General features: G+C 61.1%; 2 protein-coding genes across 4 annotated transcripts in view; one reads left to right on the top strand and one right to left on the bottom strand.

Annotated features, from left to right (window-relative positions):
• UBE3B (ubiquitin protein ligase E3B) overlaps window positions 1-10,955 on the bottom strand; it is a 39,410-nt gene extending 28,455 nt beyond the window's left edge. For both annotated transcript variants that reach the window (XM_031948775.1, XM_031948776.1), the window contains exons 1-9: window positions 10,868-10,955; window positions 7,897-8,002; window positions 6,428-6,598; window positions 6,021-6,144; window positions 4,076-4,135; window positions 2,977-3,081; window positions 2,397-2,493; window positions 936-1,021; window positions 287-369 (exon numbers count right to left, since the gene is read on the bottom strand). In XM_031948775.1, the coding sequence (XP_031804635.1) occupies window positions 287-369; window positions 936-1,021; window positions 2,397-2,493; window positions 2,977-3,081; window positions 4,076-4,135; window positions 6,021-6,144; window positions 6,428-6,588 (716 nt within the window). In that variant the 5' untranslated portion in view covers window positions 6,589-6,598; window positions 7,897-8,002; window positions 10,868-10,955. The remainder of the gene's footprint in view (window positions 1-286; window positions 370-935; window positions 1,022-2,396; window positions 2,494-2,976; window positions 3,082-4,075; window positions 4,136-6,020; window positions 6,145-6,427; window positions 6,599-7,896; window positions 8,003-10,867) is intronic.
• Window positions 10,956-11,148: 193 nt separating this feature from the next.
• KCTD10 (potassium channel tetramerization domain containing 10) lies at window positions 11,149-27,375 on the top strand. 2 transcript variants are annotated; one of them, XM_031948779.1, is made up of 7 exons: window positions 11,149-11,229; window positions 13,646-13,859; window positions 20,051-20,220; window positions 20,960-21,049; window positions 21,270-21,322; window positions 22,082-22,277; window positions 23,502-27,375. In XM_031948779.1, the coding sequence occupies exons 1-7, from the start codon at window positions 11,227-11,229 to the stop codon at window positions 23,718-23,720; spliced, it is 945 nt and encodes a 314-aa protein (XP_031804639.1). In that variant the 5' UTR covers window positions 11,149-11,226; the 3' UTR covers window positions 23,721-27,375. The 2 variants fall into 2 exon arrangements, with proteins under 2 accessions (XP_031804639.1, XP_031804641.1); XM_031948781.1 differs by having other exon boundaries at window positions 11,150-11,229; window positions 20,963-21,049.
• The last annotated feature ends 479 nt before the right edge of the window (window positions 27,376-27,854 follow it).

Genomic DNA, 27,854 nt, shown 5'->3' with positions numbered 1-27,854 from the left:
TGTTCTGTGATCCTTAAAGTACCACATGACTGCCAGCAATTATTATCAGATGCAGGAAAAGCTTCTGAAGGACATAAATCAGGGACTACAAAGTAGGGGTCATGGGGGCGCTGGAAAGCTGGGCCTGACTCTCTGCCCAGCTCTCTAGTGTCCCCACGACCTCTACTTTGTCCCAGCTGGGCGGCCTCCCTGGTAAGGCTCAGGGCTGGGCAGCCATCTGTCCAGCCTCCTCCCTGGCTCTGAGAGCCCCCGGCCTCAGGCACCATCCCTAACCTGGAAGACTCACCGGGAAGCCAGAGTGAAGATTGCAGCTAACATGCCTCTGGTCAGAGACGGTCTGGACCTCGCCAGCCCATTTCTTAACAGGATCTGAAAGAAGACGGCCTGGTCTCGAGGGGGCCTCCGATCCTCCACCAAAGTGGTGGATTTTTCAGTGTAAAAGGAAGTGTTGCAAAGGGATGGGGCTGGAGATGCTCTACAAACTCTCAGGAGGATTCTGGGCTCCCAGAAGCCACGTCCTGGGCTGGACTGCCAGGGACCAAGCACCTGCCCTGGGGCTGGAGGGCTCCAGGGAAAGGCCTTTCCCCCCTTCGATTTCCTTCCTCTTCCCTCATTTCCTAGTCCAATCAGTGACCATTCAAGGTACCTGACTCCCTACTTCGGAGTCACAAGAAGGGGGATCTCCCAAATTCCAGCAAAGAGAGCAGGACCCTGTAACAGAGCCCCTTTCAAGCTTTTTTTTTTTATAGGGGGGAAGTCATTCAATAAGAAGGTATCTCCCTCCCCACCTAAACAGCAATGTCAAAGAGGCTGGGGGGAGGGGAACAAGGAACTCAATAATCAGCCTAGGGTTCTCTGGCCACAACAGGGCCCCCCAGCCAAGCCCTCTGCACGTCTGGCAGTGGAGAGAATGCCTCGGTCACAGAACAACTGACCTGCAGAACAGAATACAATCCATTCTGGTTGAGGTGTCCCATTATGTTTGCACAGAGATGGTTCATGGTAGGCCGAAGGCTCTCCCCTAAAACAATAGGAGGTCTAAGAAAATCCCAAGTCACCCGTGACCCACAAGTGCTACAGCCCGAGTCCAAGCCAGGACAAGAAGCCTGAGAGAGCAATCGAGACTTTCACGGCATTGTGAGCCTCCATTTTGGACTGGGAAGAGAAGCGAGGCTCCCAGGAGAACCAGAGCTGGACCTGGCCCCGGGCCGTGTCAATGGGGAAAAGACTAACACCCCAGGGGCCTTCAAGTCTTTGGAGGGCGATCGTTGGTGGGGAGGGGGGTGATGACAGGGGGATCTGTTCTCGGCCCTAAAGGGAGGGATGGGGGTTCAGTGGGGCTGCGAGGTCGTCCTGGCAAGTCTCCAAGCAGAAGCCTGACGGCCAGTTACGGGGGAGCTGTGCTGGGGAAGCTCCGGAGGCTGTTCTGTTAAAGGCAGCAGCAGGAGGAGTCAGAGAGAGCACCTGGAGAGGGATTCTCCTCCACAGAGAAGGGGAGTCACGGGGCAGCCTCTGCGCCCTCACGGGCTTCTTCCGGCTCTGGGGTCTGCCAGGCTGAGGGCGCCCAGGGGGAGGACAGGGCCCGAGGCAGGCACCCGGCTCTGCCCTTTACTGCCCAGAGGCCAGGCAGGCCCTTCATCTCCCCGGCCTCCAAGGGTCCCCGACCGCTCCATTCTAGGCCAAGTCAGAGGAAGTGACCCGCCAAGTATCGGCTCGTCCTTCAGAAGGACTCCCAGAGCCTCTTAACCGAGCCCCAGCCAAGCAGGGCGCCCCCTGGGGCCTGCCCGGAGACGTGCAGGGAGGGAGATGGGGCCTGCCCCTCCTTTGGAAGGGTCTCCAGAGACGAAGCTTGTGCTCCCACAAGGTGCAGGGGACAGAGCTCAGGGGAAGGCGGAGACGGCCTTCTTATACAGGGACTGGGGGTGTGGAGCAGCGCCCCACGTGGCCCATGGGGGGCTGTCACTCTGCGCTACACACACTCACACACACGCACACACGTACACACTCACGGCCACATACACACACACTCAGTCACACACACACATGCACACACTCAACCACATACACACGCACACACAATCACACACACATGCACACACTCAGTCACACACAATCACACACACACTCACAGCTACACACATCCTCAGTCACACACACAATCACACACACATGCACACTCACAGCCACATACACACGCACACACAACCACACACACATGCACACACTCAGTCACACACAATCACACACACACTCACAGCCACATACACACACACACAATCTCACACGCACACACTCACAGCCACATACACACACACACAATCTCACACGCACACATACGCACACATACACGCCCCTCGCCCACCCAGCACACAGGGTTTTGGGAGCGGGCGCCCTACCTTTTCCCCGGACGATTTTCCACGTTGATGTGTCTGTGAAGTTAACTAGCAGGGTGAGGTACAGTGAGATCAGTTTGGAGTCCTGTAGGATGTCAGGCTGGGGACAACAAAAGCAATCACAGGGAGGACGATCAGGTCCTCAGTGCCCGGTCCGGCCGAGCCTCCCGCCCTCAGAACCACCAGGAGGGAGGCAAGGACAGACCCGGGCCCGCATGTTTCTGACTCGGGGTTAACTCCTGGGCCCAGCTCCCTTACAAGGTCCTTGCAGCAGTCACATCCCTGTGTGTGTGTGTGTGTGTGGGGGGGGGGGGTCTGCCCCTGCCCCCCCCCCCCCGACTCCAGCCAGCACAAAGAATGACCCGCAGGGTCAGCTCTTGGCCTCTGAGACTCGGGGTCACCCTGCTGTCACGGTGGAGCCCCAGACAGGGCTGCGCACCTCAGACCACAGCCACTTCAGACGGCCCCGGAAGGCAGGAGAGCCCCAGGAGGTGCCATGGCCTTGGAGGCCGGCAGGTGGGGGCCTCCCCACGGCACCAACACGCGGCCCCACGAGCTAAGTGGGAGGAGAAGGGCCCCTCACCTTGAGGTACTTCAGATACTTGCAGCAGATCCACAGGATGTCCTTGATTTGCTTGATCCAGAGGAGAGTGAGGTCTTTGGAAAGAGCCAGGGACACGTACCACACCTGCGGGCACAAGCACATCTGTGGCACGACGGTGTCTGGGCTAGCTCTCTGGGGGGCCCCTTGCCCCGTCCACCCCGGGGCTGGGGGGAGCCGCCCTAGCAGAGAAGTCAGCCTCAGTCCCAGCCCCAGGGCAGGGCAGGGCCCGGCCTGGGGTCTGCTGCTCTCACCGCCGCTGCCAGCAGTGCTGCTAGTCAGCGTCCACAGTCAGTGTCTCCGATTTTCCCCACAGCCCCAGGAGGAAGGGGCCGCAGGACTGACCACCTATTTCTCAGAAGGGGATGGAGCTAGAACCCATCCAAGACAGGATCTGACCCCAACTCCTCCCAGCTCCAAGCCCAGGAGCTACCCACTCTACCTTCCTGCGTCCAAGTCAGGGAACTAAAGACTCATTCTTTCCTCATTCTTATTTCCACACTGTTATCCCTAAAGGAAAACCCTAAGAATGCCGTTCAGCCTGGGACTTCTGAAGAGGTTTGTGAAAATGCCGGGCAATGCTGCCTGGGTGGGTAACACCCAGGCTGACCAAGGGAGCCCGGGGGCCTCCGTGGGGAGGGGAGGAGTTCTATTTCAGACCAAGTCCACCAAGCACAGCACTGAAGGGAGGGAGGGAGTTTCCAGGGGCTATGAAGGACAAGACAATGTCACCCATTCTTTGCCTGCTCAGCCCGGACAGGTCGGGACCACACTCCATGGGCTTCCTCTCCCTCTCTGGGGATCAGTTCTGGGGTCTTCAGAACCAGGGGCTTGGGCTGCAGATCACTAAGTTTGACCTGACACAACCATGTGCGGGATAATAATCCCACATGTGAAATCTATCTCCAAGCACCGTGCTCCAGGCAGAAGGGAACTGCCCGGGACCCCACAGTGGGGATCTCCACAAGGACAGGAGGGCAGGCGAGCACCCTGTAGCCTCCAACAGTCCCACCGAGGCCGGCTGGGAGTCGGAGGCACAGAGGGATGTTGGGGATTCATGTTTCTGCCCGTTCCCACTCACCTTCGGTTCATTCTCAGCTTCCATGCTGCTCAGGATACACCGGCACAACATTCCAAACCTCTGGAAAGAACCAGCGGGCCAGGTTACAAAGTGCCGGGATCAGCAGCGACGCGTCCCCATTCCCACGCTAAGGAAACCCCGCTTCCTAACAAGGCAAAGCTACAGAACTGCCAAGGAAAAAGGGGCGGGATCATCTCATTTCTGAGGCTTCGGTGACTCCTCGCTGCCTGATGGACAAGAGAAGCATCAGGGCTCTTGGGTATAACAGATAACCGGCCTCCCGAAAGCCAGGTGCCACGTCATCAAGAAGCCCTCAGTGATTGCCTGTGACATGCCAAGCACTGTCCTAGGCACTGGGGACCCAGACAAAAATGAAAAGCCTTGTACAGACACTGTCATTTTTCAGCAGTCCCTTCTTCTAGTGACCTTTCCTCAGGGAGTATCCTTGTCAGCTTCCTTGGAGTTCCCGCCTCCAGCACTCTCTGGTCCCCAGCACACTCCTGTCTCCTCCAGCCCCCAGTGCTCTCCAGCTGCTCTCTGGCCCCCTCCAACCCCCCCAGATTCTCCAGTTTCCAGCAGCCTCCAGTGCTCTCCGGTCCCCAGTGCTGTCCCGCCCCCCAGCCTCTCCAGCCGCTCTCCATGCTCTCCCGCTCATAGATCAGTCTGGGGCAGCTCTCTGCTGGTTCTCCCTAGCTGCCTGACCACTCCTCCAGCTCTTCCTTCTCATTTGTGCCCTGGCTTCCTCTGCGTCCCAGCTAAACTCCCACCTGCAAGAAACCTTTCCCCACCCCTCGGATGCTTAGGCCTTCCCTCTAGGGTCGTCTCCTGTTTATCTTGTACATGTCAAGCTTTTAAATACCGTCTTCCCAATGCTTCCCCCAACAGACTGAGCTCCTTGAGGCTCTTTGGCCTTCCTCTGTAACCACCACCATGCACAGCACAGGCTAGGTGCTTAATAAGTGCTTAACAAAAGCCACATATATGTATGATTCTACAAACACACACAAAAAACTCAAATTCATTTGTGGGGAGGCAATTGCAGCTGGGGGAACCAACAGAGGTCTTCTGAAACAGGTGGCCTCTGATCTGAGTTCTCAAGAAAACCAGGCATCTAACACAGGGGTCTCCAAATTGGGGCCATGTCTCCCAGGGGATCATGGGACAACCCCAAAGACTGATGATTAACCAGCTGGAGCTGGGATGTCTCTCCCTTGTGAATAAACTTCAGGGGTTTCCCATTGTTTCTAGGAAACAACATTATTTAGTTTTTATCTCCTTTTATTCCTCTATCTGGCCTATGTTTTAGAATGCACATAATTACCCAGATGGAGACAACGAGGGATTAAAGTTGGGGTTTTCTTTTTACTGATCAGGGGGTGTGATGAAAAAAGGTTCAAGGCCAAAGGCTTCTGTCTGAAGGGGTGGGAGGGGGAGAGGGTCCAGTCGTGGACGATGTCCATGTGTCCAATAACAGACACAGAATGAGAGCCAATGGGCACAGCCGGAGAAGCGCCCAAGATGCCAACAAGAAGAATCTCTTGGATCCCAGAGGGAAGGGAGTCCCTGAAGCTTAGTGAGTGGGGGGCTTGGTGAGACAATCTGGGCTGTGGGAGTGCAACAGAGACTGGAGAGGGGAAGAGTAATGAGGCTATGGAGAGCCTATGAGAAAACCCAAAGGGGCCGGATGTAAAAGATGTCCCAAAGGGAGAACTGATGAAGATTGACGACTGCCAAGATATGGGGGAGGGGATAGAGAGGAAGAGGTCTGGGGTTCTAGGACAGTGACCACAGTCAAGATGGAGACCCAGCAGCTTCTCGGGATAACTGGCTGCTCCCCCCCGGCTCTCTGCAGTGTCCTGGGACCCAGCCCAGAGCCTCTGGTGCAGTCAGAGGGAAGGCAGGGCCACTGGGGGCCTGCGTGTTCAGGGCAGGGAAGTTCCCTTACCAGCTCATCCTCTCGAGCTCTGAATATAAACAGCAGCTTCCGGGCAATCTTAAAAAGAGAAAGCGCACTTCTTTTATTGGCTCCAGTTGGATCAATAGAGTCAAAAAACTCATCAATCTCTTTCCTAGGAGAGGAAGAAAGAAAACAGAGGAGTTTGAGCAGGGCCCTGTCACTGGGGGAAAGTTGCCATTTGTGGGGGTTTGAGCAGGGCTCTGTCACTGGGGGAAGGTTGCCATGGCCAGGGGGCTTTGGGACCAACAGTGGGCAGAAACACGACACGGGGGAGGGGGGGGGAACCCTCCACAGGTCACCTGGAGCTCAGGCTGAGAGCCAGAGTGGACTCGGATGGAAGCATGAGGTCCCGAGGGGGGAGGGGCAGAGGCTGCCGACGGCCAGCTGACACCCACCTAATGTCTCTCTGCAAGCGGCACCTGCACAGAAACCTGCGTACCAGGGCCTGTATCTGCACCGCAGCCCGCTCCTTCTCCTTCTGTCCCCGCCTCTCTTCCCTGGCCTGACGGGCTTTGTCCAGGAACTGGGCTCGGGATGACTGGGATGTGCTGAACATGGCTGAGAACCTGTAATGGACCAGAGGGGAAACCTGAATGCACCGTCATGGCAGCCTGGGCCAGGCTGGCGGGAAGTCAGGGAGCTGGACGGGGCGTGAGCCTGGGCCGAGGTAGCCACGGCCCCCAGAGCACAGGACTGGAGGGCCGAGAGGCCCCACCTCGGCCCTGCTCTTCACACATCACACTCTCACTGAGGAGCCCTTGATTCCTAACAGATGGGAGTGGCCAGTGGGCCGTCAACATGAGGAGAACGGGGTTCCAGCAATGACCCCCGCCCCTCTCCCTGAGGCTCAGACCATGGGAGGGAGGAGGTTTCCACACTGAGAATTCCATGCAAGTCTTCTCTAAGGGGGGGGAGGGGAGCCTGGGCAGGGAGGGAAGAGCTAGGTGTAACCCTCACTGGGCACAGTGAACCCGGCCGGCATCTCCCCTCTCTGCGCCTGATTCCCCCCGGTAAAAAGAGGGGGCTGGGCCAGCTGGTATCTAGGGTCCTTCCAGCTCAAAGTCTTATGATTTCCTGAACCCGTGGGAGTTTGAGGACAGAAGAGGCCTCCGAGGTCCCTGAGATCCTGGGCTCAGAGTAGGAGGGGCCTTCAGGCCACAGGGCTCATCTTGTAGATGAGGAAAGGAGGGTTAAGGATGGGTAAAGCCCCCTGTCTGCTGGTCCCTGGCCATGTGCCAGAGGCTGCATCTGGGCGCGCTCCTCCTGCCTGCCCCACTCCCCACTGCCCTGAGCCCAGGAGATGCTCCCATGCTTCTGGATGACCAGGGGGTCATCCTTAACAGCTGTGAAATGCAGAGCGCTGTAGATCTGGATTCAAACCCCACGTCAGCCAGTCTGTGAGCTGAGCCTCCTTGTCTGTGGCTGCCGAGGGCCGTCCCTGGGAAACCTCCTCATGAGCCGTTCCTGCGTGGTCCAAACCACAGCGTGGCTCCCTCAATGAACGCAAGGTGGCTTCCAGGGGGACAAGCACAGCCCCTGTGCCAGGGACCCAGGCAAGACAGCGACATGGAGGGGCTCAAGCTCTTCCCATCCTTTTCTTTTTTTTATTATGTCTCACTGACACCTTCCTTTATTTTTAAACAGCGGCTCCTTCCCCAGAGGCAAAGTCGAGAGGGTGCAGGGAGAAATGGGTGCAGAGCTGCCCTGGGCACCCAGGGCCAGGGGCCGCCACCTTCGACCTCAAACTGAATCACACTAGAAGGACTGGGCATCAAGTGGGGCAAAAACCAACCACCACAGCACTCCCTGTTGACTCTGAAGCTCTCCCAGCAGGAAGGAGTCCGGCCACATGAGTCAGACTCACCTGAGGATTTGCTTTTCCTGCAGAAACACCAGATGATCATCCAATCAAGTGCTGGGCTTGAGACTTAAGGCAGCATCTCACTTTATTGAGATTCTATCTTCTCAGACTAGAGAAACCAGAGGACAAGACTCCAGCTGACCAGCTGCACTCGATGAAGGAAGCTTTATTTCCTGCCTCACCAAGAACTCCCATTTCTGCAAAGCTCTGAGGCTCCCCCCGACAACTCTGGGAGGAATAAAGCCCTCAGAGGACCCCCAATCCTTCCCCTTCATTGTCCTTCTATGGCACCTGAGGCTGGGGACTTTCTCCCTCCAGCTTCAGTCGCCTCACTGGGCTTGACAAGAGGTCCCCTTCCTCTCTCTAAATCTACAGTCATCCCCGTGTCAGAAAAGGAAGTCAGGCTAAAGCGACTTATCCAAGGTCATGTGGCTAAGAAGTGTCCAAGGTGGGATAGGAGCCAGGGGTCTCCGAGTTCAAATTTTCTTTAGGATGCTTTTCATCTGTTTGTATCAAGGATTTTCCAATATTCAATACCCCTGTGCCTCTCCCCATGTAATAAAGCAAAGTGAAATAAAAACAAGTGCTTCTGATAAATGGGCGACATCGCCTTTCCTGAGAACCACCTTTTCTACCCAGAGTAGGAATGTGACGCTTCAGCACCCAGATCCTCCATGACTAAGCTCCAATGTTCTTCTCTGCCCTCTAGCTCCCCCTCCCCCGTAACCTTCTCTCCTGGCTAAGGCTGAAAAGAAAGCTCACAATACTCTTTTCATGAACTTCTGGGACAAATAGGAGAGTTGGATCTCAATAGGATTTCTGATTTAAAGGGAGCCGATATTTGGCAAAACGACTAGTCTTTTTAAAAAATGTTTTAATTGTTAAAAGTTCTCTTTAATTTTCTTAACTTATTAGAATAATTTTAAATTGTCAAAAGGGAGAGCTTACTAGGTGTGAGATGGACTGAAAAAGAAAGTAATAAGTTACCTATAAAATCAAATGAGGTCAAACAAGGTCTGAATAGATTTTGCCTTCGGAAAGGCCCCAAACTGTCTAATAGTTTGGAGAAATGTGGGAATCATCCACAAGAAGGGGGATTCTGATCCTCAGAGGGATGGCAAAGCAGAATGAATGAAATAATGGGGATTCCATGGAAGAGGATAAGTTCTCTTGCATCCAGAGATCTGATTTCGCGTCCACTTTTGTAAGAAATGGCCACAAGTGGAGCTGCTGACACCAGCCAGAGAGCAGAGGCCCAAGCCCCAGAGAGCTCGCAGCCTTTCCTGGCCAGCGGGCTTGCTCCTCGGGATTAGCATTTTCCATCCCTCAGGGTAAAGGGAGAAAGGCTTCTATCCCATCTCCTTCCCCACCAAGGCTACCTCAGAACTCAGCTTCTCCAAAGGGCCTTCTGAAAGAATCAATTCATCAAAAGGCACTTGTTAAGCGCGCACTGTGTGACGGGCAGGATCCAGGGGACTGTCACCCAGCCAGGCCGCGTTAAGCGCCTGAGGCCAGCCTGGAACTCGGGTCCTCCTGACTTCCACTGCCACCGAGCTGCCCCAGCTTCACATCATCTCGAGGGTCCTGGCAAGGACCCCCTGAAGGAGGGAATATGTCCTCTTTTCACAAATGAGGAAAGCCAGGCTCGCACAGCGAGTTGCCTATGGTTCAATCAACACGCACTTATTAAGCCCTTCCTCCGTGGCAGACGCCGTGCTAGCCACTGAGAGATACACGTACAAAGAACAAAAACTAGACAGGTGGAGGTGTATGCAAATTTATTCAAAGCAGTTAAATGGGGGGAGGGTTATGGGATGCCGGCTTAGAGCTACAAGGGATCTCGGAGATCTGGTCCAAACTGGAGGGTGGGGGTGGGTCCCAGGTCCGGCTCCCTCCTCGGCCCCTCCCCTTCCCCAGCAGCCCCTGGAAAGATTTCAGGAAGCTCGCTCCACGCCGCCTGGTCTATCCTGCGCTAGGCCCGGCCCGGCATCCTTCCGAGGGGCGTTTGTAACCGGCTCTGGGCAGGGTCTAATGCAGGAGCAGCCATTCGTTCAGGGGAGGCCGGCCCGGGGCCTGGGCACCACCCCGTCCTGGGCCGCCCGAGCCCTGAGGGGGCCCCGCAGGGTAGGCCTCCGGAAGACCCGGGGGGGGGCGCGGGGGGCGCAGTCCCAGGCCCGGCTCTCCGGGATCTCTCCGCTGCAGAGTCCCGGACATGCTTCCCATTAGCCCAGGGCAGCTGGGGCGGGGGAGGAGTCCCGTCGGCCCGGCCGGAGGGCGCCCGGAGCTCGGGAAGGGCGCGGGGGAGGCGGGAAAGACGGGCGCCGAGCGCTGGGGCCGCCCGCAGCAAGGGGGCGGTAACTGGCCTTTATGGAGCGTGGGCGCCGCCGAGCGCTGGAGACCCCCCTCCCCCCGCGGCCTCCTTCGGAGACCCACGTAAATAAGTGAATAAGCGGCCGGCTCGGCCCCCCCCCCCCCGGACTGGCCGGCCGGGATCTCGGTAACCAATGGCAACCGGGAGGGGCGCCGCCCCCTCCCCGAGCTTCCAGGCCGACGCCCCGCGCCAGCCAGACCCATGGTCTCCCCGGACTCCGCCGCGCCCGGCGCTGGGCGCGGGGCCGCGCACGCAGCGGGGGCTTCGTGAGCGCCCGCGGCCCGCCCAGCTCCAGCTCCGGGGGAGGACGGCGCCAAGGGACGGGTGCGTGAAGGGGCTGGCGCCGGAGGCGGCCGCGGGGGGGCGCCACAGGCTCACCGGGCCCCCGGACAAGGCCGGGGCCTCGCTTTCCCCGCTGGGACACGGGGCCGGGGAGGGAGGCCGCTGGGCCGCCGGCCCGGGCGCTCCGGCGATTCTCAGCGGCCGCGGCCAGGGAGACAACAACGACGACGCGCCCCCCCTCCTTCGCCGTCCCCGCGCGCGCTCCCGCCGCCCGCCCCGCCGCGGACCCGAGCCGCGAACGTCCCCGCCTCGCGCCTTTACCCGGTGCTCGCGGTCGGGGCTGGGGCCGCCTCAGCCGGATTCCCCCGCGCTCCGCCGGGCCCGGGACAGCGGCAGAAGCCGCGCCGCCATCCTGCCCCCGGGCCGTCCGCTCCTCGGCGCTCCGGCCGGAAACGCAGCCCGACCCACGGGCGTTCCGGGCCGGAAGTCAGCGGGCGCCGGAGGCTCGAGCCGGCGCACCTTGCGGGGCGGAAGCGGGGGCGGTCCTTGGAGCGGAAGTCGCGGCCCCGCCCCGTTCTGCCCCGCCCCAGCTCGCCCCGGCGCGGCCCCGTGCGCCTGCGCCAACTCTTTCCTAGCTGCCCCGGTCCCGGCTCGGCGGCTCCGGCGTCCTCGGGCTTTTCATGGTGAGCGAAGGCCGGGCCGGGCCGGGGAGGCGAGGGCCGAGGGGGCCCGGGAGGAGGGCCGGGCCGCGGGGGGGCGCCTCGAGCGGAGGCGCGGGGCGGGGGGGGGGGAAGCGCCCCCGGAGGGCGCCGCGCCCCTGCGCCCACGCCCCGAAGATGCCGGGCGGGCGGGGAGGAAGCTGCGGGCGCGGCGGAGGGCCGGGGGGGGGGGGGGGAGGGGGCGGGGCTTCCCGGGAGCAGGGACGGCCCGGAGGGAGAGGGGTCCCGGGGGCTACTCGGGTCTGGCCGGGGAGGGCCCTTGGCGCTCCTCACACCGCACTCGTCAAATAGCGAGCAGGGCAAGTCAGAGCCCCGCCTTGCGCTGGGAGGGGGGGCAGTGGGGGCGCTGCCCCGCCCTCAGACCGGCACAGGTGCCGGAGAGCCCCGCTCCTCCTCCCGCTCGGTCCCCGGGAGCCCGGCTTCCTGAGTGCCGCAGCCCCCGCCCTCACGGCCCTGGGGGAGGGGCGCATGCTGGGCACCTAGCGGACCTGCAGGGGCAGCTGGAGGGGGCGGGGTTAGGAAGGGAAGAAGGTGCCAGATTGGGAAGAGCATGGAAGGCGAGACAGAAGTGCTATGTTTGACCCTGCAGTGACCGGGGTGCTCTGTGTGTGACGCCCCAAGATTTAGGGGAAATCCCCTGAAGGAAGGAGCAGAGCAAGGAGAGGGCGTGGGAGGCTCTGGTCCGCGTGGGAGGCGGGGAGCCTTGACAAAGGTGGCCATGAAAGGGGCCGGGAGGTTGGGGGGGGGGCTTATGTGCAGGTGGAGCCGCCCCCAGGACATCCAGTTGGGCAGTTGTCACTCTCCTCTTAGGCCTCAGTTTCCCCACCTGTCAAGTCAGATGTCTTGAGGGCCCTCTCATTCCTGACCTGCCCCGTTCTGTGCCCCTGTCAATCCCAAGTTAGAAAGGTGACGACCCCCCCCCCGAGTTATGGGTCGTGTGGTGGGCACCAAGGGACCCCAGGCTGGCAGAGCTCGGGCGCGGCTCCTGCTCCTCCCAGGGGTCGCCGAGGTGCAGGTGCTGAGCAGAGGATTTATGTTCAGCGCATCTGATGGGCCTGCTCCGTGCTGGGGAAATGGGAGACAAAGCGAAGCTCCCCTTGGCCCCTCAGAGACTGAAGGGGGGCCGACAACTTGCCCGGGGCCAGGCCCGAGTCTCCCCAGCTCCTGCAGAGGCGGGAAAAGCTGCTTGAAGGACGTGGGCGCCAGAGGGCAGCCCAGTGCCCAGAGGCCTTTGTGGCCATGGCGGGAGAGGGCCTGGGCCGGGGCCCAGCCACAGGGACGGGCAGTCTCACACCCAAAAGCAGGGGAGGCTGCGGCCCGATGCTGGGGCCTTCGGCTGTGATGGAGCTGCTGAGGAGGTCCCAGAGTCGCCCTTAGCCAGCCGCCGTCCCCGCCGGGGCACCTGTCCCCCAGCGCTTCCCTCAACACGGCTCCGGCTGCCCTCCCAGCCCCGCTCCCTGGTGCCCGAAGGGGAGGCGTCCTTCCTCTGGCACTCTCAGCCAGGCCCAGCTCCTTACCCTGACCTTGGAGGGGCCCAGCATGGGCCCCCGGCCCCCCCAAATGCTGAGCCCCTTTGTTCCCACTGACGGCGTGAGCCTGCTTGTTTTTACATGTGTTTCTTACACCGTCCCTGCCCCAGGGGGAGGGGAGGAGCCCCCCAGGAACAGAGATTTTTCCCCTGAAGCATCAGGCGCTCCATAGTTGATGGATTCATTGGTTCTGAGGAGGGACACGGCCCAACAAGGGGTCATTTCTGGGCTATTCGGGATCCCAGAGGAGGCAGGGAGACCCTCTCAGTCTCCAGAGCACCCGTGTTGGCACCTAGGGGGCATCCAGGGGGCCTCTGCCCAGCCCCTGGTGCCAGGCCCCAAGCTGGCTCCCTGGCTCTTCGCGCCAGGACAAGGCAATAAGTGAGCTTGGCTGGGGAGCACCTAGCCCTCAGGAGACTGGCTGTGACGGGGTCCAAGGGTTTAGAAGGAGGGAGCTGGCAAGTCCTGGCCCCACCCCCATTTTACAGGTAGAGAAACTGAGGGCCGGAGAGCAGCCCCTCTGTAGGAAAGGGAGGAGCGGGGCTGTGGTGCGGCTCTCTCCGGGATTGCAGGGTTCTGGAGCAGCGGCATTGGGAATGGCGGCCTGGGTCTCCCTGGGTCCCCATGGGTCTCCCACGCTCCTTCATTTCTGAGTGCGTCTGTCACTGCAGGGGGTGGGAGAAGTCCCCAGTCCTCCAGGGCCGCAGCAGGAATCACCCCCATCAGGACACTTGTTTTGTGGGAAGGCGGGTCCCAGGGCACACGGCCCGCCCAGCCCCCTGCAAGTTCTGGGCCCCTGGCGGGGCCTGCCTGGCGAGGCTGGCGTGTGACTGTGTGCCCGCCTCTGACAGGAAGAGATGTCGGGAGAAAGTGTGGTGAGCTCAGCAGTGCCAGCGGCGGCCACCCGGACCACGTCCTTCAAGGGGACCAGCCCCAGCTCCAAGTACGTGAAGCTCAACGTGGGGGGGGCCCTCTACTACACCACCATGCAGACCCTCACCAAGCAGGACACCATGCTGAAGGCCATGTTCAGCGGGCGCATGGAGGTGCTCACCGACAGTGAAGGTGAGACCCTGGAGGGGGGGAGTGGAGGTGGGCGGGGGGGGGGGGGCTCTGCTTCCCGGCACGCTCGGGGGGCTCTGCTTCCCGGCACGCTCGGGGGGCTCCAGGATGGGGTTCTGTGTGGGACAGGGCCACACGTGGGGGGCCAGAGCAGTGCTGGGCCAGCAGGAGGGCCGGCAGCAGCTTGCCTCCGGTCAGCTTTCATCCCCCTGGCCTCCCCGGCCCCCCCATTGCCAGGCCGTGCTGTTCCTTGGGGGCCCCTCCTCTTCCTGGTGCCCCAGCCTCTCCCCCTCTGCTCTTGGCAGGGCCCCTGTGCCGGGTCTCCACGCCCTGCCGCGCCGCTGCCCATTTCCTCCTCCTTTGTTCCCATCTCAGACAAAGTGGGGGCTCCCGCCAAAGCCAGAGCACGCCTCGGCCCTTGACCCTCTTCCTTCCCTTCTCCTCCTGCTCTTGGGTCCTGCCCATCCCCCCTTTCCTTGGCCACATGCCAGGCCCAGGATCCCCCAAACCTTCTACCCCGCAGCCATTGTCCTGCACCCACCTCCCCCGGACCCCCCAAAGGAGCTGCCAACATCCCCTGCCTCCTGCACGCTCCCTGCCCTGCAGCTTCGGGGCCCCCCACTTTTCTCTCCGAGGTTCCCATTGGTTTTTACATGGCCCTTCTTCCGTCCTCATCTTTCTGACCCTCTGCCATGTGTGCGGCTGCCCCTTCCCTCGTTGTCCTGAGAAAGGCACTGAGGCCTCCCCCGGGATTACTCGCCCCCTTCTGAAATCCCGTGAGATTCCCCTCCCGCCTGGGCCGCCTTCCCGAGGAGCTTAATAAGTGCTTGTTTGCTGGTGTTTCCATGACCTCCCCTGGAGGACCTCCAGCTCCATCTGTCCCTCCCACCCCCACCCCACAGCCTGCTGGACGGCCTGGGAAATGCCCCCAAGAGGCACCCCTGGGGTCCCAGACGCCCTCCCCTCCCCGGGTACTCGGCTGATCCCCCGCTTTGCCTCCTTGTCCCCTTTCCCTGAATGACCGTCCCATTGAGTCCTCGTTCCCAGGCTTTCCCCTCCAGGTGCCCCTGGGTGCCCACCAGGAGAGTTCCCAGCAGGGGCCCCACAATTCCTTTCCCTCTCTTGAGAAGTCCCCCGGGTCCTGCCCCTTCCAAGGTAGTCCTGTGCCCCAGGGGACCCTCGCCAGCCTAGGCTCCATTCCCCTTTGTGCCCACCACGTGCCACCCCCTCTGCCTGGGCGCCCCCAGGCCCAGCATCTGCTCTCCCTTTCCCCATGGCCACTGGTCACTTTGTCCTCGCTGCCCTGAGCCCGTCGCCCTGCCCAGCACGTAGCCGCCGCCCACCTCGGGGGGGGCCCTTCCTGAACCCCTCCTTGTGAGGGCTTCCTTGCATTGTGTCCCCCAGCAGACCGGGAGCTCGTGGCTGCAGGTGCCGCTCTTGGCCAAGGGCCGGGGGGCTTGGACATGGGCCTTCCTCCTGCCTAGCCGTGGCCCGGGGCCCTCAGCCTTGCCCCCCGGCTCTGTGCCTGTGCCCCCCAAGCCTGGCTGCTCCCTCGGCAGCACCACGGGGAGGGGAGACTTTTGTGAACCCCTGAAAGGGCTGGGGGCCTTCCCGGCCGTCCCTAGGTCCAGGGCCCTGGAGTGTTTGTCTGGGGTTCTGGAGAATGGGCGGCCAGGGACTTGCCCGGGCCAGAAGCGGAGGGGCCGCCGCCAGCCGCGACCCCTGCACCTGCCCACTCTGTGCTTATCCAGAGCCGCCGGGCATTGGGGGGGGGGGGGCTCAGCTCTGCCAGGCAGTCCAGCCCACATGGGAGTCTTTGTGGAAAGGGGAGAATAGCCTGGGGAGGAAATGAGCCTGATCTGATAAGGCGGCCCCACCCTGGGGGAGGGGGAGGCAGGAAGAGAGCCAGACTTGGGGGGGGGGGGGGTCCGTGAAGGAAGCAAGGGAAGGGGCCTGGCTTCCCCACGCAGTGGCAGCCTCAGGGCCCTGCCAGAGGGGGTTGCCAGGCCCGTGGGGCCCCCCCGAAAGCTTGTTGGGTCGGCCGCGTGGGGAGCCATTGGGGCCCAGAGAAGGCCAGACCCCTCTCGGGCAGCGCAAAGACCCCCAGGCCTGGAGTCCGGGGGCCACTCTGGGGACTTCAGTTTACACTAAGCTGCCTTTGCCTACCCCCGTGGCAGACCCTGCCTCCTCTACCTCCCTGCAGCCTGGGCCTGCCTGAATCCACTCCCCTTCCTGCCCCCCCTTCCCCCCTGCTGGGTTCTCAGCCTTTCCCTGCTCCCAGGGCGTCACCCCCAGTCTCTGGTCTGTCTCTGTGCCCGCCTGGCACAGACTCCCCAGAGCTGCCACGAGGCCCACAGTGAGTGTTGGCTTCTTGGGGTGACGGGTTCACCCCCAAGCTTTCCCCAGCTGAACCCCAGGCTAGTTCCCCCTAAGCCTCCTCTCCCTCCCAGAGGCCATGGCCCTCCTGGCACCGGTGGCTCTGGTCCTCTCTGGGCATTTGTGGAGCTCGGGGTGGGGGGGGGGGGCAGGGGACGCGCGGCACCGTGGCTCTGGAGCTTTGGGCACCTGCCTCCTCACTGTCAGGTGACCTCACTTGCTGAAAGGAGTTGGCATTTAGCCCCCGGGGGTGGCACAGACTGCCCATTCCAGGACTTTTCCCCCAGGAAGTGAGGTCGGGGAGGGCCCACGGGGATTATTTGCAGAAGTCCCAAATCCAGCAGTGGGAGGTTGTGGGAGGGTTGAGGGGAGGAGGAGCATGGCCGGGTCTGGGGGCTCCGTGATGGGCATCCTTCAGGCCCTCCCCTCCCCCATGAGGCCCAGGCTGCCACCTTCCAAAATAGCCCCGGACGCAGCTGTCAGGGCAGACGGTCCCCCCGGCACCTGATCCGAGCTCAGGCAGGAGCCCAGACGGCTGCGGGAGTGATCGGCTTCCCTCTCGGCGCCCCGGGATCTGTGGCGCCCTCGGGTCGCCCCCCACCTGTCAGGAGGGTAAAGGCTGGGGGGTCATTAGGTTGTCAGGGACTCTCTGGGAGAGGAGGAAAGCCATCAGGCCCAGAAGAGAAGGAGTGGGGCCGGGAATGGCCCCTCTGTGCCTGAGGAGGAGGGCGCTCAGCGGGGGGCTTGATGGAGACCCGGAGGAGAATCCTGCCGAGGAGCTCCCCACCTGGCCTTGTGGGCCCAGCACGAGCCTGCCCCCGGGCATCCCCAGCCTGGCAAAGGCCCCCGTGGGCTGGGAAGTGGCTGAGGGACACTCAGGGGGTCTGGGGGGTGGGGGCCGAGTAAGCCCCAAGCACGAGGTGACCCTGACTAGGTGGTCCATGAGTGCTGCTGGACAAAGCCCTTCCCTGGGGGTCCCCCCCTGCTCTGCCTGCAGATGGCCCCACGTTCGGGAAGGGCCTGGCACCAGCCCGGCAGCAGCATCTGTGTCCGGTACCACCGGCTGCGCGTTGTTCAGAGAGGCCGTCCTGGGGGTCTGTGGGGCCTGGGATCCGCCTCCAGGAGCACGCCCTCACCCCCCCAGGGCTAGGGATCCCTGAGGTTGAGGGGAGCATCTTGTAGGCAGGGCCAGAGCTGGGCCCGGAGACCCCCAGGAGTCTCTGGGAGAGTGAAGAGAGAACAGGCGGGAGGAGGGGAGCATCTGCCCCAAAGGATCTTGGGGAGGCAACTCAGGAAGGTCTCCTAGCAGGGGCAGCGTCTCTGACTCGGCTCCTCCTCCTTTCACACACTTGGATGATGGTGGCATCTCAGCAGGGGCCGCTTTTCTTTGCAGCTCTGTGGAGACACCGAAGTGGGGCTGTGGTCTAGCCTCAGTTTCCTCATCTGAAAATGGGGGCCACAGCCCCTGCTGTCTCAGGATCTTGCTTCTGAAGTGACTTTTAAACCTTGGGGCGTTTACAGCCTCGTTCTGAGGGAGATCTGGAGTTTCAGCAGGGGGTCCTCCCGGTCCACCTGAGCACAGGCGTTGTCTCTGGCCCTGCCCGGGGACCTTCTGCACATCCCATTTCTCCTGCCCAACCCAGGGCCTCCTCCAGGGAGAGAGCGAGTGCCCCGGGGCAGGGCAGGGCCCAGGGGGTGGGGCTTAATCAGCTCTTCCCAGGCTGAGCCTGGGGCTTTGGGGGAGGGGTCTCCACAAGCCCTCGGGGATGTTCTCAGTCAGAAGGACACTGGTGGGAGCCACGGGGCAGGAGCCAGAGCCTCCTCTTCCCTTATTTGTCCAAAATATGACTCCCTCACCACAAGCATTTCCTGACGAATTCTTGGGCCAGAGCCTGCCTGACAGCCTGACCTCCCACTGCCTGTTCATATGCTAGGAGTCGGCCCCGCAGACCTGGCAGTGGGGGAAGGGGGGGGGGGGAAGGAACGGCAACGAACGGGGGGGGCTTACCCTGGGGGGCACGGGGGGAGAGCAGGTGGCCAGAGCTCACCCCACAGCCCCCCCCCCCCCAGAGTGCCGCAGGCTCAGAAGGGCCCTCGAGGGTTGGAGACGGGCCCAGAAGAGCCTTGTGGAGCTTTGGCTGGGCCTGGCTCTGAGTCCTTATCTCCTCTCAAGACAAAGTTTTCCCTGTGGAAAGTGGGCACGCGCTCCCTTCGGGGAAGTGAACGAAGGGTAGGGCCGTAGGTCCTTGAGCCCAGAAGCTGCCACGGAGGAAGCGGACCCGGCCTTGCAGCTGAGAAGAGCTGGATCCCGGCTCTGCCCCTGATGCGTCCTGGCTGTGGGAGTCAGGGGGCGCTCGAGAAGGCGCTGAGTGGGAGGGAGGTCCAGAGAGATGCCCCGGCCGGACCCCCAGGGATGGCCTTTCACCCCAGCTGGGTGAGGGAGCCGAAGCTAAGAGGGCGTGGGGGGGCGGTGCCCAGGGACTCCCCCCTCCCTGACACCAAGGAGACCCACCCAAGCCATGCTTGGAGATGCCCGATGTTGGGAGGCAGAGAGCTGGCGGCCCCTGCCCTGTGTGCTGCCCGCTGCTTTGAGGCCACGTCCTCCTGCCCGGGTGGCAGCCGGCGAGGAAGCTCCTCGGTGGCTTCCCCTGGATGGGGTCTCCTCAGCCTTCTCCAGGCTGCAGTCTTGCTCCGTTGGCCGCCGTCAGTGCTCTGGCTCTGCACCTCCCGGGGCGCGGCTGCCACCACAGGGGCGCGGTTGGAGCACAGGGGTCCTTGCCTGTTCTCTTGCCCAGGGGGCTGTGAGCTCCCAAAGCCAGGACCGTGCACTCGCTAGCCCACTCGCCCCGGTGCTCGGCTCATACATGCACTCCAGCCTTGCTGTTCCAGTCCGGTTCTGAACCGCCTGGCAGGACTCGGCCTGAGCCCAGGGTCTTCCCTTGTTGTCCCCCTTGACAGAGGGAAAGGGGACACTGACGGGTCCTTGCCTGTTCTCTTTCCTGTGGGCGCCTGGCGAAGCCGTCTGCCTTCCTCTGTGTCCGGCCACGGGTGCCCGGCGTGTCTGCGCTGTTTGTGCGCGCTCAGCGGGGGTGGCCATGTGCAGTAATAGAGCTTGGGGACCCCAGGGCTTCACAAACAGACCTCAAAGGCTCCGGTGCCAGCTGCTGGGGAAGAGCGCCCTCCTGAGGTGGAGGAGGGCATGGGTCTGACAGCAGGGGCACCCGTGGGGCCCAGAGCCAGGGCTCTGCCAGGGACAGGGAGCAAGGGAGCAGGACAGTGTGAGGGGCGGCCTGGGGAGCTCGGCCCCGAGTAATGCCGTTGGGCCGAGCCTCAGGCACAGCCCGCTCTCTCCGCCCCGCTCAGCAGGCCGTCGCCTAAGGATTCTGATGTCATCAGAGCCTCTTTGGGGTCTCCACAGAGGGCCCTGGGCCCCGACTTCAGAATGAGCCCTTGGCTCTGTGGAGATGGAGATACCCTTCAGGAAGGGCAGGGAAGGGACGGGGGAGCACTTGGGATTGGGAGTGCCATGGGAGGACCGATGAGCCTGGCTCTGGGGGGCTTGGTGGGCACCGTGGCAGAGCTGGCAGGGGTCCTGAGCCCCTCCCCCCCTGCTGGGCTCGGTCCTGCGCTTGAGGGGCTTTATCGTTCCTGGGCGTCTGCCTCTCACTGGGCGATTCCAGAGGAACAAACGGCGGCTCTCCGGTGCTGGAGCGGCGGGGCCCAGGCACCCACGTGGCGGCCCCTCAGCAGTCAGGAGGACGGCGTCTCGGGCACGTTGGCCCCGTCCTCATGGCTCCCTTCTCGCCCTCCTGGTGCAGGTTGGATCCTCATCGACCGCTGTGGGAAGCACTTTGGCACGATCCTCAACTACCTCCGGGACGGGGCCGTCCCGCTGCCCGAGAGCCGCCGGGAGGTGGAGGAGCTGCTGGCCGAGGCCAAGTACTACCTGGTCCAGGGCCTGGTGGATGAGTGCCTGGCGGCCTTGCAGGTAGGTGCCCGGCCTTCCCCTCCCCCTGGCACTGCCCGCCTGCCACCCCGGGCCCCTTGACTGGGCCTTCCTGGGTGAGCGAAGGACCCCCCCCCTCGGGAGTCAGGAGCACAGTCAGACCCCAGGCCCTCTTGAGTTTAGTAAATAGTGAGCGCCTGCTGTTTGCCGGGCTCTGCCTGGCACTGAGAATCCAGGAATGGGCAGGAGCCGGGTCCTGTCCTCTGGGAATTTGCCTGAGATGGAGGTCAGCCCTCCCTGAGCTTCTCGGAGTCTCTAGCATTCCTCCCTCTTCCACATCCCGGGGGGGAGCCTGATTCTGCTTGGGGGGATGCTGCAGGGCCAGTGGGGGCCAGAGCCCCAAGGGGAAGGGGCCAGCCAGCTTCCCCTGGGGGGGGGGGTCCCGAAGCCAGGGCTGCTGTGGGTTCTCCTTCCTGGAGGGGCCTCCCAGGTGGCAGAAGAGGTTCCCCCCCGGGATCACCCTGGGACTTCCCTGCTCCCTGCCCCAGGCCCGCGTCTCCCTGCAGGAGGGTCTCAGAACAGCGAGCCCTCCAGGGCCAGGCCCGGTCACGGTGGGGCCAGGCCGTCACCCTGCACTGCAACCACCCAGGGAATAGAGAGCTCCTTTGCCCACCATTGGGGCCGGCATCTTGAAGGGGCCCAGGCTCCTCCCCGGGCTGGACCATCGTGGGAGGGGCTGCCTCTGGGCAGACCCCTGGACTGAGGGCACATCTTGTCCCAGCAGAACAAAGACTCGTATGAACCTTTCTGCAAAGTCCCTGTGATCACCTCCTCCAAGGAAGAACAGAAGCTGATTGCCACGTCCAACAAGGTGGGGGCTCAAGGGGGGGTCTGCCATGGTGGTCCCCATTGTGGAGTTGGGGACTGAGGCGGGCTCAGGTGACATCACCTGTCCAGGGGCACAGCTCCACAGCCCTGAGGGGAGGATCAGGCTCACGTCTGTCCCCTCCTGGTGTTCCTGCTCCGCCTCCTCCCTGACCCGGCCACAGCCGCTCCGTCCGCTCACGGGGTGCTTTCTTTCCTCCCTGCAGCCAGCCGTGAAGTTGCTCTACAACAGAAGCAACAACAAGTACTCCTACACCAGGTGAGGCCGGGCTGGGGGAAGCAAGGCTCCTGCTAAAAGGAGACCCCCCAGCACCCCAAGAGCCAGGGGCCCTGCTTAGTCAGACCTGAACTGCCTCAGGGGCTCCCCCTGGGGGGCTGGAGTACTAAGGGCACCCCCGGAGAAGCCACAGCGGGGACTTAGAGGGACGGCCCTTGCACTGGGTCCAGGCGTGGGGGTGGGGTGGGGGGGCAACAGCCCGAAGGTGGGACTGCTTCTGTTCTAAGGGAAGACCCAACCCAGGGGGCCCTTGTGTACCCCAGATGTTCTGCCTGATTGTCTCCCCTGCCCCATTCTGCAAGATTGTGAGCAGCAAGGACTGGTGGGTGGGCCACGGGCCACAGGGAAGGGAGGCAGGTCCCCCTGGTTCTCTCTGCCCGGGGCACAGGAGGTGCTCGACTGTCGAGTGCTGGCCAAGCTGAGCCTTCCCCGGGCATCCTGCCGAGTCCCCCAGGCCTTGCTGGCACCTTCTGAGCAGGGAACACAGTGGGGGCTTCCCTAGGAGCACTCGGCTGCCTTCTCTTTGAGCCTTTCTGCTCTCACGGGGACTGGACTCGGACCCAGCGATGGCCGCAGGCCCCAGGCCAGGTGGAGACTTCTCTGAGCTTGCTCCTCCCCGTACCTGGCCGGGCTGTCCGTGGCTCCGTCTGGGGTCTGAGAAGGTTCTGCGGCTCACCGCGCTGCGCCCGCCCCGGCCGCGGTTCCTGGGCGCGCTTCACCATGTGGGCCTCTGACTTGCAGCAATTCTGATGACAACATGCTGAAGAACATCGAGCTGTTTGACAAGCTGTCGCTGCGCTTCAACGGGAGGGTCCTGTTCATCAAGGACGTCATTGGTGACGAGATCTGCTGCTGGTCCTTTTATGGGCAGGGCCGGAAGATCGCAGAGGTCTGCTGCACCTCCATCGTCTACGCCACGGAGAAGAAGCAGACCAAGGTAGTGACCCGGGCCGGGCGCCTGCGGCCCTCCCAGCTTCGGTGCCACCCGGGTCACCTGTCCCTTAGGACTGGCCCGCGCCGGAGGGAGGGAGAGGGCTCCCGCTCAGGTCAAGGGGAGCCTCAGGCCCGAGGGAGGGGACAGAAACAGAGACAGAGAGGGGAGACAGAGAGACATGGGGGAGAGAGGGGGAAATGGAGAAGGAAAGAACTGAGAAAGGGGGAAAGAGCCTCCATCGCTCACAGCCCCTTCATCTGCACAGTGAGGGGGGGAGGGGGGACAGCAGCGCTCCCTGCTAGGGGTGCCTGGCGCCCAGCCAGCCCCCTCTCTGTCAGCAGCTGAGGCCTCTTTGGTCCCCTCCCCCTCCCCAGGAGCAGGTCAGGCCCACCGGGAGCAGGGCCTCCCATCCGTTTCTGGGAAGCAGAGGATTCTGGGTACTGACCAGCACTGTTCACTTCCCAGTAGTTGTGGGAAAAGCTGCCCCCCAGAAAGCAGCGTGGGAGCACAGGTTTAGTCCCGCTCCCTGCAGTCACTGTGCTTCCCTACATTCAGGCAATCGCCCGTCCCCCGTCTGTTAGGCCGGGCACTGGGGCTCCAAAGCGTCAACGTTCCTTGGTTCGGTCTTTGTGGCCCCATCTTCGGGCCCCTTCCCTGCAGGCCCCAGACTAGAGGAAGACCCCAAATCATCATGTCCTGAGTGGGTTTAGAAGTTCTTTTGGAGTGTGTGGGGGATGGGCTGAGGGTGCCGACACTGCTGTGGCTTCCCATTCCCTGCGTGCCCCTTGAGGGGTGGGTCCTGTTACTACAGGAGAGTCAGCTGAGGCTCAGGGAGCTTGACTGACTTGTTTGTGGTCGGGGTCTTCTTGAGGGCATTGTTTCCTGCTGATACCCCCTCCTCACAGCCCCCCACCTCTGCACTCCGCGCTGCAGCTCTGCATTACCGGGAGCCTTGCCGTGTTCCTGTCCTTGCTTGGCATCAGCTCATGGCGCCCTCTCAGACACCCCTGAATCTCTCAGCGCCATGACCTGCTCCCTGCACTGCGTGCTTGCTCGGGGGGTGGGTGCCCCCTCCCCGCCCCCACACCAACCTCATCCCTTTGGTTTGTGGCCGAGGAGAAGGGGAGGCCCCCCGAGCAGCTCCAGTGGCCTGTCACAGCCAAGCCTGGGGGGATGGGGATGGAGAGTTGGGGTTTGAGGGACTGATCCTCTTTTCTGGGAATGCAGGTGGAGTTCCCAGAGGCCCGCATTTACGAAGAGACCCTGAATATTTTGCTGTATGAGGCTCAGGATGGCCGTGGCCCCGACAATGCCCTTTTGGAGGCCACGGGGGGCGCTGCCGGCCGCTCGCACCACCTGGACGAGGACGAGGAGCGCGAGAGGATTGAGCGGGTGCGCCGGATCCACATCAAGCGCCCCGATGACCGGGCCCACCTGCACCAGTGAGCAGAGCGGCAGCCCACTGGGCCGCTCGCAGAGCCTGCCCCGAGCATCCAGGCCGCGTGCGGAGCATCCAGGCGGGGACGGTATTTTGTAACAAAGCAGGTGGTTATTTTGATATTTCCTGGCAAGGTGACTGGTTCTGTCGCAGGGACGCAGCCCCTGGCACTGCTCAGGCCACGTCCCTCATTTTCCCTCTTTCCCTGAACATGAACGAGTCGGGGGCGGGGGGTTCTCAGGAGGAAGAACTTTGGTTTTCAGTATTTATTTGTGGGGGTCCCGGGGCCCAGCCCTGACCCAGGTGGCTCCGTCCTGTGCTTCGGCCACCCGTGCCACGGAGGTCTGGCCCTGAGGCCACCCTGCGCCGGGCTGGGCCCCCCCAGTGGCAGAGCGCAGCCTTTAGCTTACCCCAAGGCCCTGCCCCTCCCAAGGGAGAATCCCCACGTGCCTCATGCAGGATTTCCACGGCCAAAAGGCAAAAATCCCAAACCCTTCTGGAGGGGAGTTTTCTTAGAGCAATCACGTGCATCTTATGGCCAAGGAAACGAGTCTCCTAGTGTAAGGACACAGCAGGGGGCATCTGGACCCCAAAGGGTCCCCGGGGGCCTCCTGAAGCACCACGAGCTCCTTGTCTCGGTCCTGCACGTTGGGGGGGCTCGGCCCTATGTGGCCGATGGCCCCTGGTCCCCCTCAGGTTGATCCACGTCACACGGGACAGCAGCTGGTCATTGGGCCAAGGGGTCCCCAGTGTCCGGCTGTATTCTCCACTTCTCCTTTCCCTGCCTTGAGGGAGCCACGGGACCCAGCGAGGGAGAGGGGGAGGCCTGAGGCTTCGCCAGTCTTGGGAGCTCCTGGGTTGGCTGCTCTCCCACTACCAGTCAGCACTTGTCGGCCATCAGCTTTCCTAGAATTGCCTTCGTCACCAAGCGCTTGGTTGCCCTCCTGCGGGGGCCAGGCCTCGGGCTTGAGTCTTTGCTGGCTCTGAGGCCGGCTCTCTTTCCAGCAGCACTTTGGCTTCTGCCCTTCCCCCTCCCCCTGTACCCCTGAGAGGCGCAGACCGCAGAGGGTCTTTCTGAGTCAGGGTTGTCACAGAGCTGATTTCTGTGGCCCTCTCCTCCCCCCACCCCCGGGCAGGGGCTCCAAAGAGAAGCTCAGACTCTCCCAGGGGGACACCCTCCCCTCAGAACTCATCTTTCTGTAGCATTTTCTTTTCCCCACCCTGCCAGGGAAGAATGTGACTGACTATCAGGTAGTCCCATTTTGCTGACAAAGAAATGGATGCTCAAAGGGATGTTTATGTCCTGCCCACCATGACCCAAATCCAGCCCCAAACTTCTGCCTTTACTTGCCCCTATCGGGGTCCTGGTCCTCATCCACGGGGCTGCAGCTCCCAGTTGTCCCAGGTGGTTCTGGCTGCTCTCATTCCACAGACTGGAAGTGTCTCCTCCCACCACTTTCAGAGAATATAGAAAGGATGTGTTTGTGTGACTGAGTCTGGCTCGGGGGTCCCGGAGCCCCCTTGGCTGTGGGTACGTGGGTGTGTGTGCAAGGGGCCATAGCAGCTACCTCCCCACTGTCTCTGCCACGAGGGAACGGGAGGCGACGTGGACTCTGAGGGGGAGACCCAGGATGTGAGTGGAAGAACAGGCCCGAGGGGACGCCGGAGTCGATACCAAAGCATTCGTTGTGGCAAGTCCAACCGTGACCTGACGAGGTGTTTGTGTGAGTCGCTTTGTGCCCCCAGTGGCTTCTGTGACTTAAGCCATACGCTCTCAGCGGGCTGGGCCTGGGAGCGGGGTTTTAAACACTGTTACGTTGTCCTCTGTTACCGTTCCCGAGCCTGGAGAGAGCAGCAGATCAGTTGGGGCCTCTCTGAGCCTCTCCATGTTTTCATCAGCCTAAGGCTGAGATCGGGGCTTTATGCAAAGTGTTCCTGATTCAGTCAGTCTGGCCCCTGCAAAGATCTTTTCCCTAAAAGTGAAAGAACTTTGTGTGATTGAGGTCTAAGCTTCCCCCCGAAATCCTCTCCTCTGAGACCCCTGGGGAGCTCGGGACAAGCCCCGCGCCCACGGGCTGACCGTGAATCGGTTCACTTTGTACAATGACAAAGCATCATGAATGTGGCTAGGCCACGAATGGGTCCGTAGGACTGGAGAAGTAACTGTACAATGAATTAGTCTTCAAAGATAGATTTTTATTAATCTAGAATTTTTTATTCACATAATAAAACCTGGGAATTCTTAGTATTTCCACAGTCGAGACAAGGTTTCTGACAAGTTGCTTTATCCATCCGGCGCGGTCCCCCTTACGTACACCCACAGGAATGGCTCAGCTTAGGGGAAGACCAGACGGTTCCAAGGCTGACATGGTGTACTGCCCAAAGTGACCTCATAGGGACCCTGAGTCTGTCTTCCCCTGGCTGAGAAGGCGCCAAGAAAAAAGCTGTAGCCCAACCCAGTGATGCTGGAACCACACATTTCCTTTCCTCTATCATGTCGTGACTGATTTTACCCATTTCTGGCCCTTTGTGGCAAAAAAGACAAATCATGGTTCTATGAGAACCTCCCACCCTTGCCCATGGCCATCCCAAGTCTGTCCTTAGAACAGATGCACTTGGTGAGCCCCAAGCGAATCCCCCAATTCTTGAAGCTGTCTGGACCTTTCCAAGATCTCGCTATTCCCTCCGCAATTGGACTTGGGCTGCTTTGAATTTGGCTCACTGACCATCCTGAATGAGAGTTTGCCGTTAGATCTCTCCCATCCAGATGGGGCAGACACAAAAGGGGGTACCCGTCTGCTTCCCAGCTGGGATGGGTTTTTCCATCACCCCCCTGAAACTGAACTCCAATTTATGTTTTTGTTCCTTAAAACGAGCAATGCTCACTTGACAAAATTCAAGAAGCGTTTCTTAAGCTCTGTGTGTTGGGACTGATACAACCCAAGTGGAAGGAAGAGAAGCCAGATCCTAGATTTGGCCAGACTGGCGGCTGTTTTTCTAGCGACTCTTAAAAGGCTAAAAATTGATGTCGATTGCTTCAGAGAGGTCAAAGATGAGCCCAACACTTAGTCCTTTTATTGCACATTTCCAAAAATTAATGAGTTTCGCACAGCTTTGAAAGAGTTGGGGGTCACGGTTACTGCTGCTCTTATCACCCCGACTGCTGTTTCCGGGAGACATGGTTCTGGCCACCAGCATCCCGTGCTCAAGACATTCAGTTGCCGTCACGCTGCCTGCAAGAGTGGACTTAATGAGCCACGTGGGAGCACGATGGTCACTTTAGCTCTTCGTCCAGTCTTTTCTAACACATGTTTCTGTATCCTTGGAAAAAACTGACAGATCCTGCAACCCTGAGCATTCGTGGATCACGTCTGAGCCACGGGCACATCATGGACCAGGACTGTGGAGGGGAGAATGGGCGAGATTCAACTCCTGTAGAGTTGTTATAGTGAAATCCTTTCCTGTCGAGGTTCACTTTTAACTAGTCACCAAAAATCTCACTTGCGCACATTCAGATGTCTTGTACTAATTGTGTGGCCCCTTAAAGCTATGCATACAATGCTTGTGTTTTGTTTTGTTTTAGACGTATTCAGTGTTTGAGTTACAAGCATTTGTCTCTACATAAATATATATGCAGAATAAAAATGATATAAAGTACTTGTACATCCAGCTGTCCGGTCCCTGTTTTCTAGCTGTTTCGAGCCCATTGAAGCCAGGGTCTGCTTTCTAATATCTCAGAGGCCTTGGGGCTGGGAGAGGTTTAGTGCAAGGCCGTTTGGGAGCCTTGGTTCAAAACACCAATGTACTAAAGCCATGTTGTGACATCCTTGGTAGATTTTACACAATCCCTGCCTTCCAACTGAAAGCTGGGACTCCAGAAATGGCCTTCAGAGGAGCTATTTAAGCAACTCCTCAAGTGTTCTGGGCCCCATTTATTTAAAGCCTAAAACTCCATGTTTGCAGCTCTGTAAAATCTCTTACTAATTGTCCGACTGTATTCAGCCGCCTCATCCCTACCCCACATTTCCAGCGTGGTCTCTCTCCATCCCAGTCTCGGGGCTGGCCATTCCCCGGGTCACAATGGAAGCAGTCTCTCTTTGGAGGTTGCCAGTGAGAGGAGTCAGCAGGAGGGCTGGAAGGCA

Source organism: Sarcophilus harrisii, chromosome 1 (assembly GCF_902635505.1).
Source record: "Sarcophilus harrisii chromosome 1, mSarHar1.11, whole genome shotgun sequence".
In the NCBI taxonomy this organism is placed as follows: Eukaryota; Metazoa; Chordata; class Mammalia; order Dasyuromorphia; family Dasyuridae; genus Sarcophilus; species Sarcophilus harrisii.
This window is presented reverse-complemented; position numbering and strand designations above follow the sequence as displayed.

Bases quoted from the DNA above. Each gene is read 5' to 3' on its own strand.
- KCTD10 (XM_031948779.1), top strand. The intron at 13,860-20,050 runs GTGAGACCCTGG...CTCCTGGTGCAG, and splicing joins GGTGCTCACCGACAGTGAAG to GTTGGATCCTCATCGACCGC. The intron at 21,050-21,269 runs GTGGGGGCTCAA...TCCTCCCTGCAG, and splicing joins TGATTGCCACGTCCAACAAG to CCAGCCGTGAAGTTGCTCTA.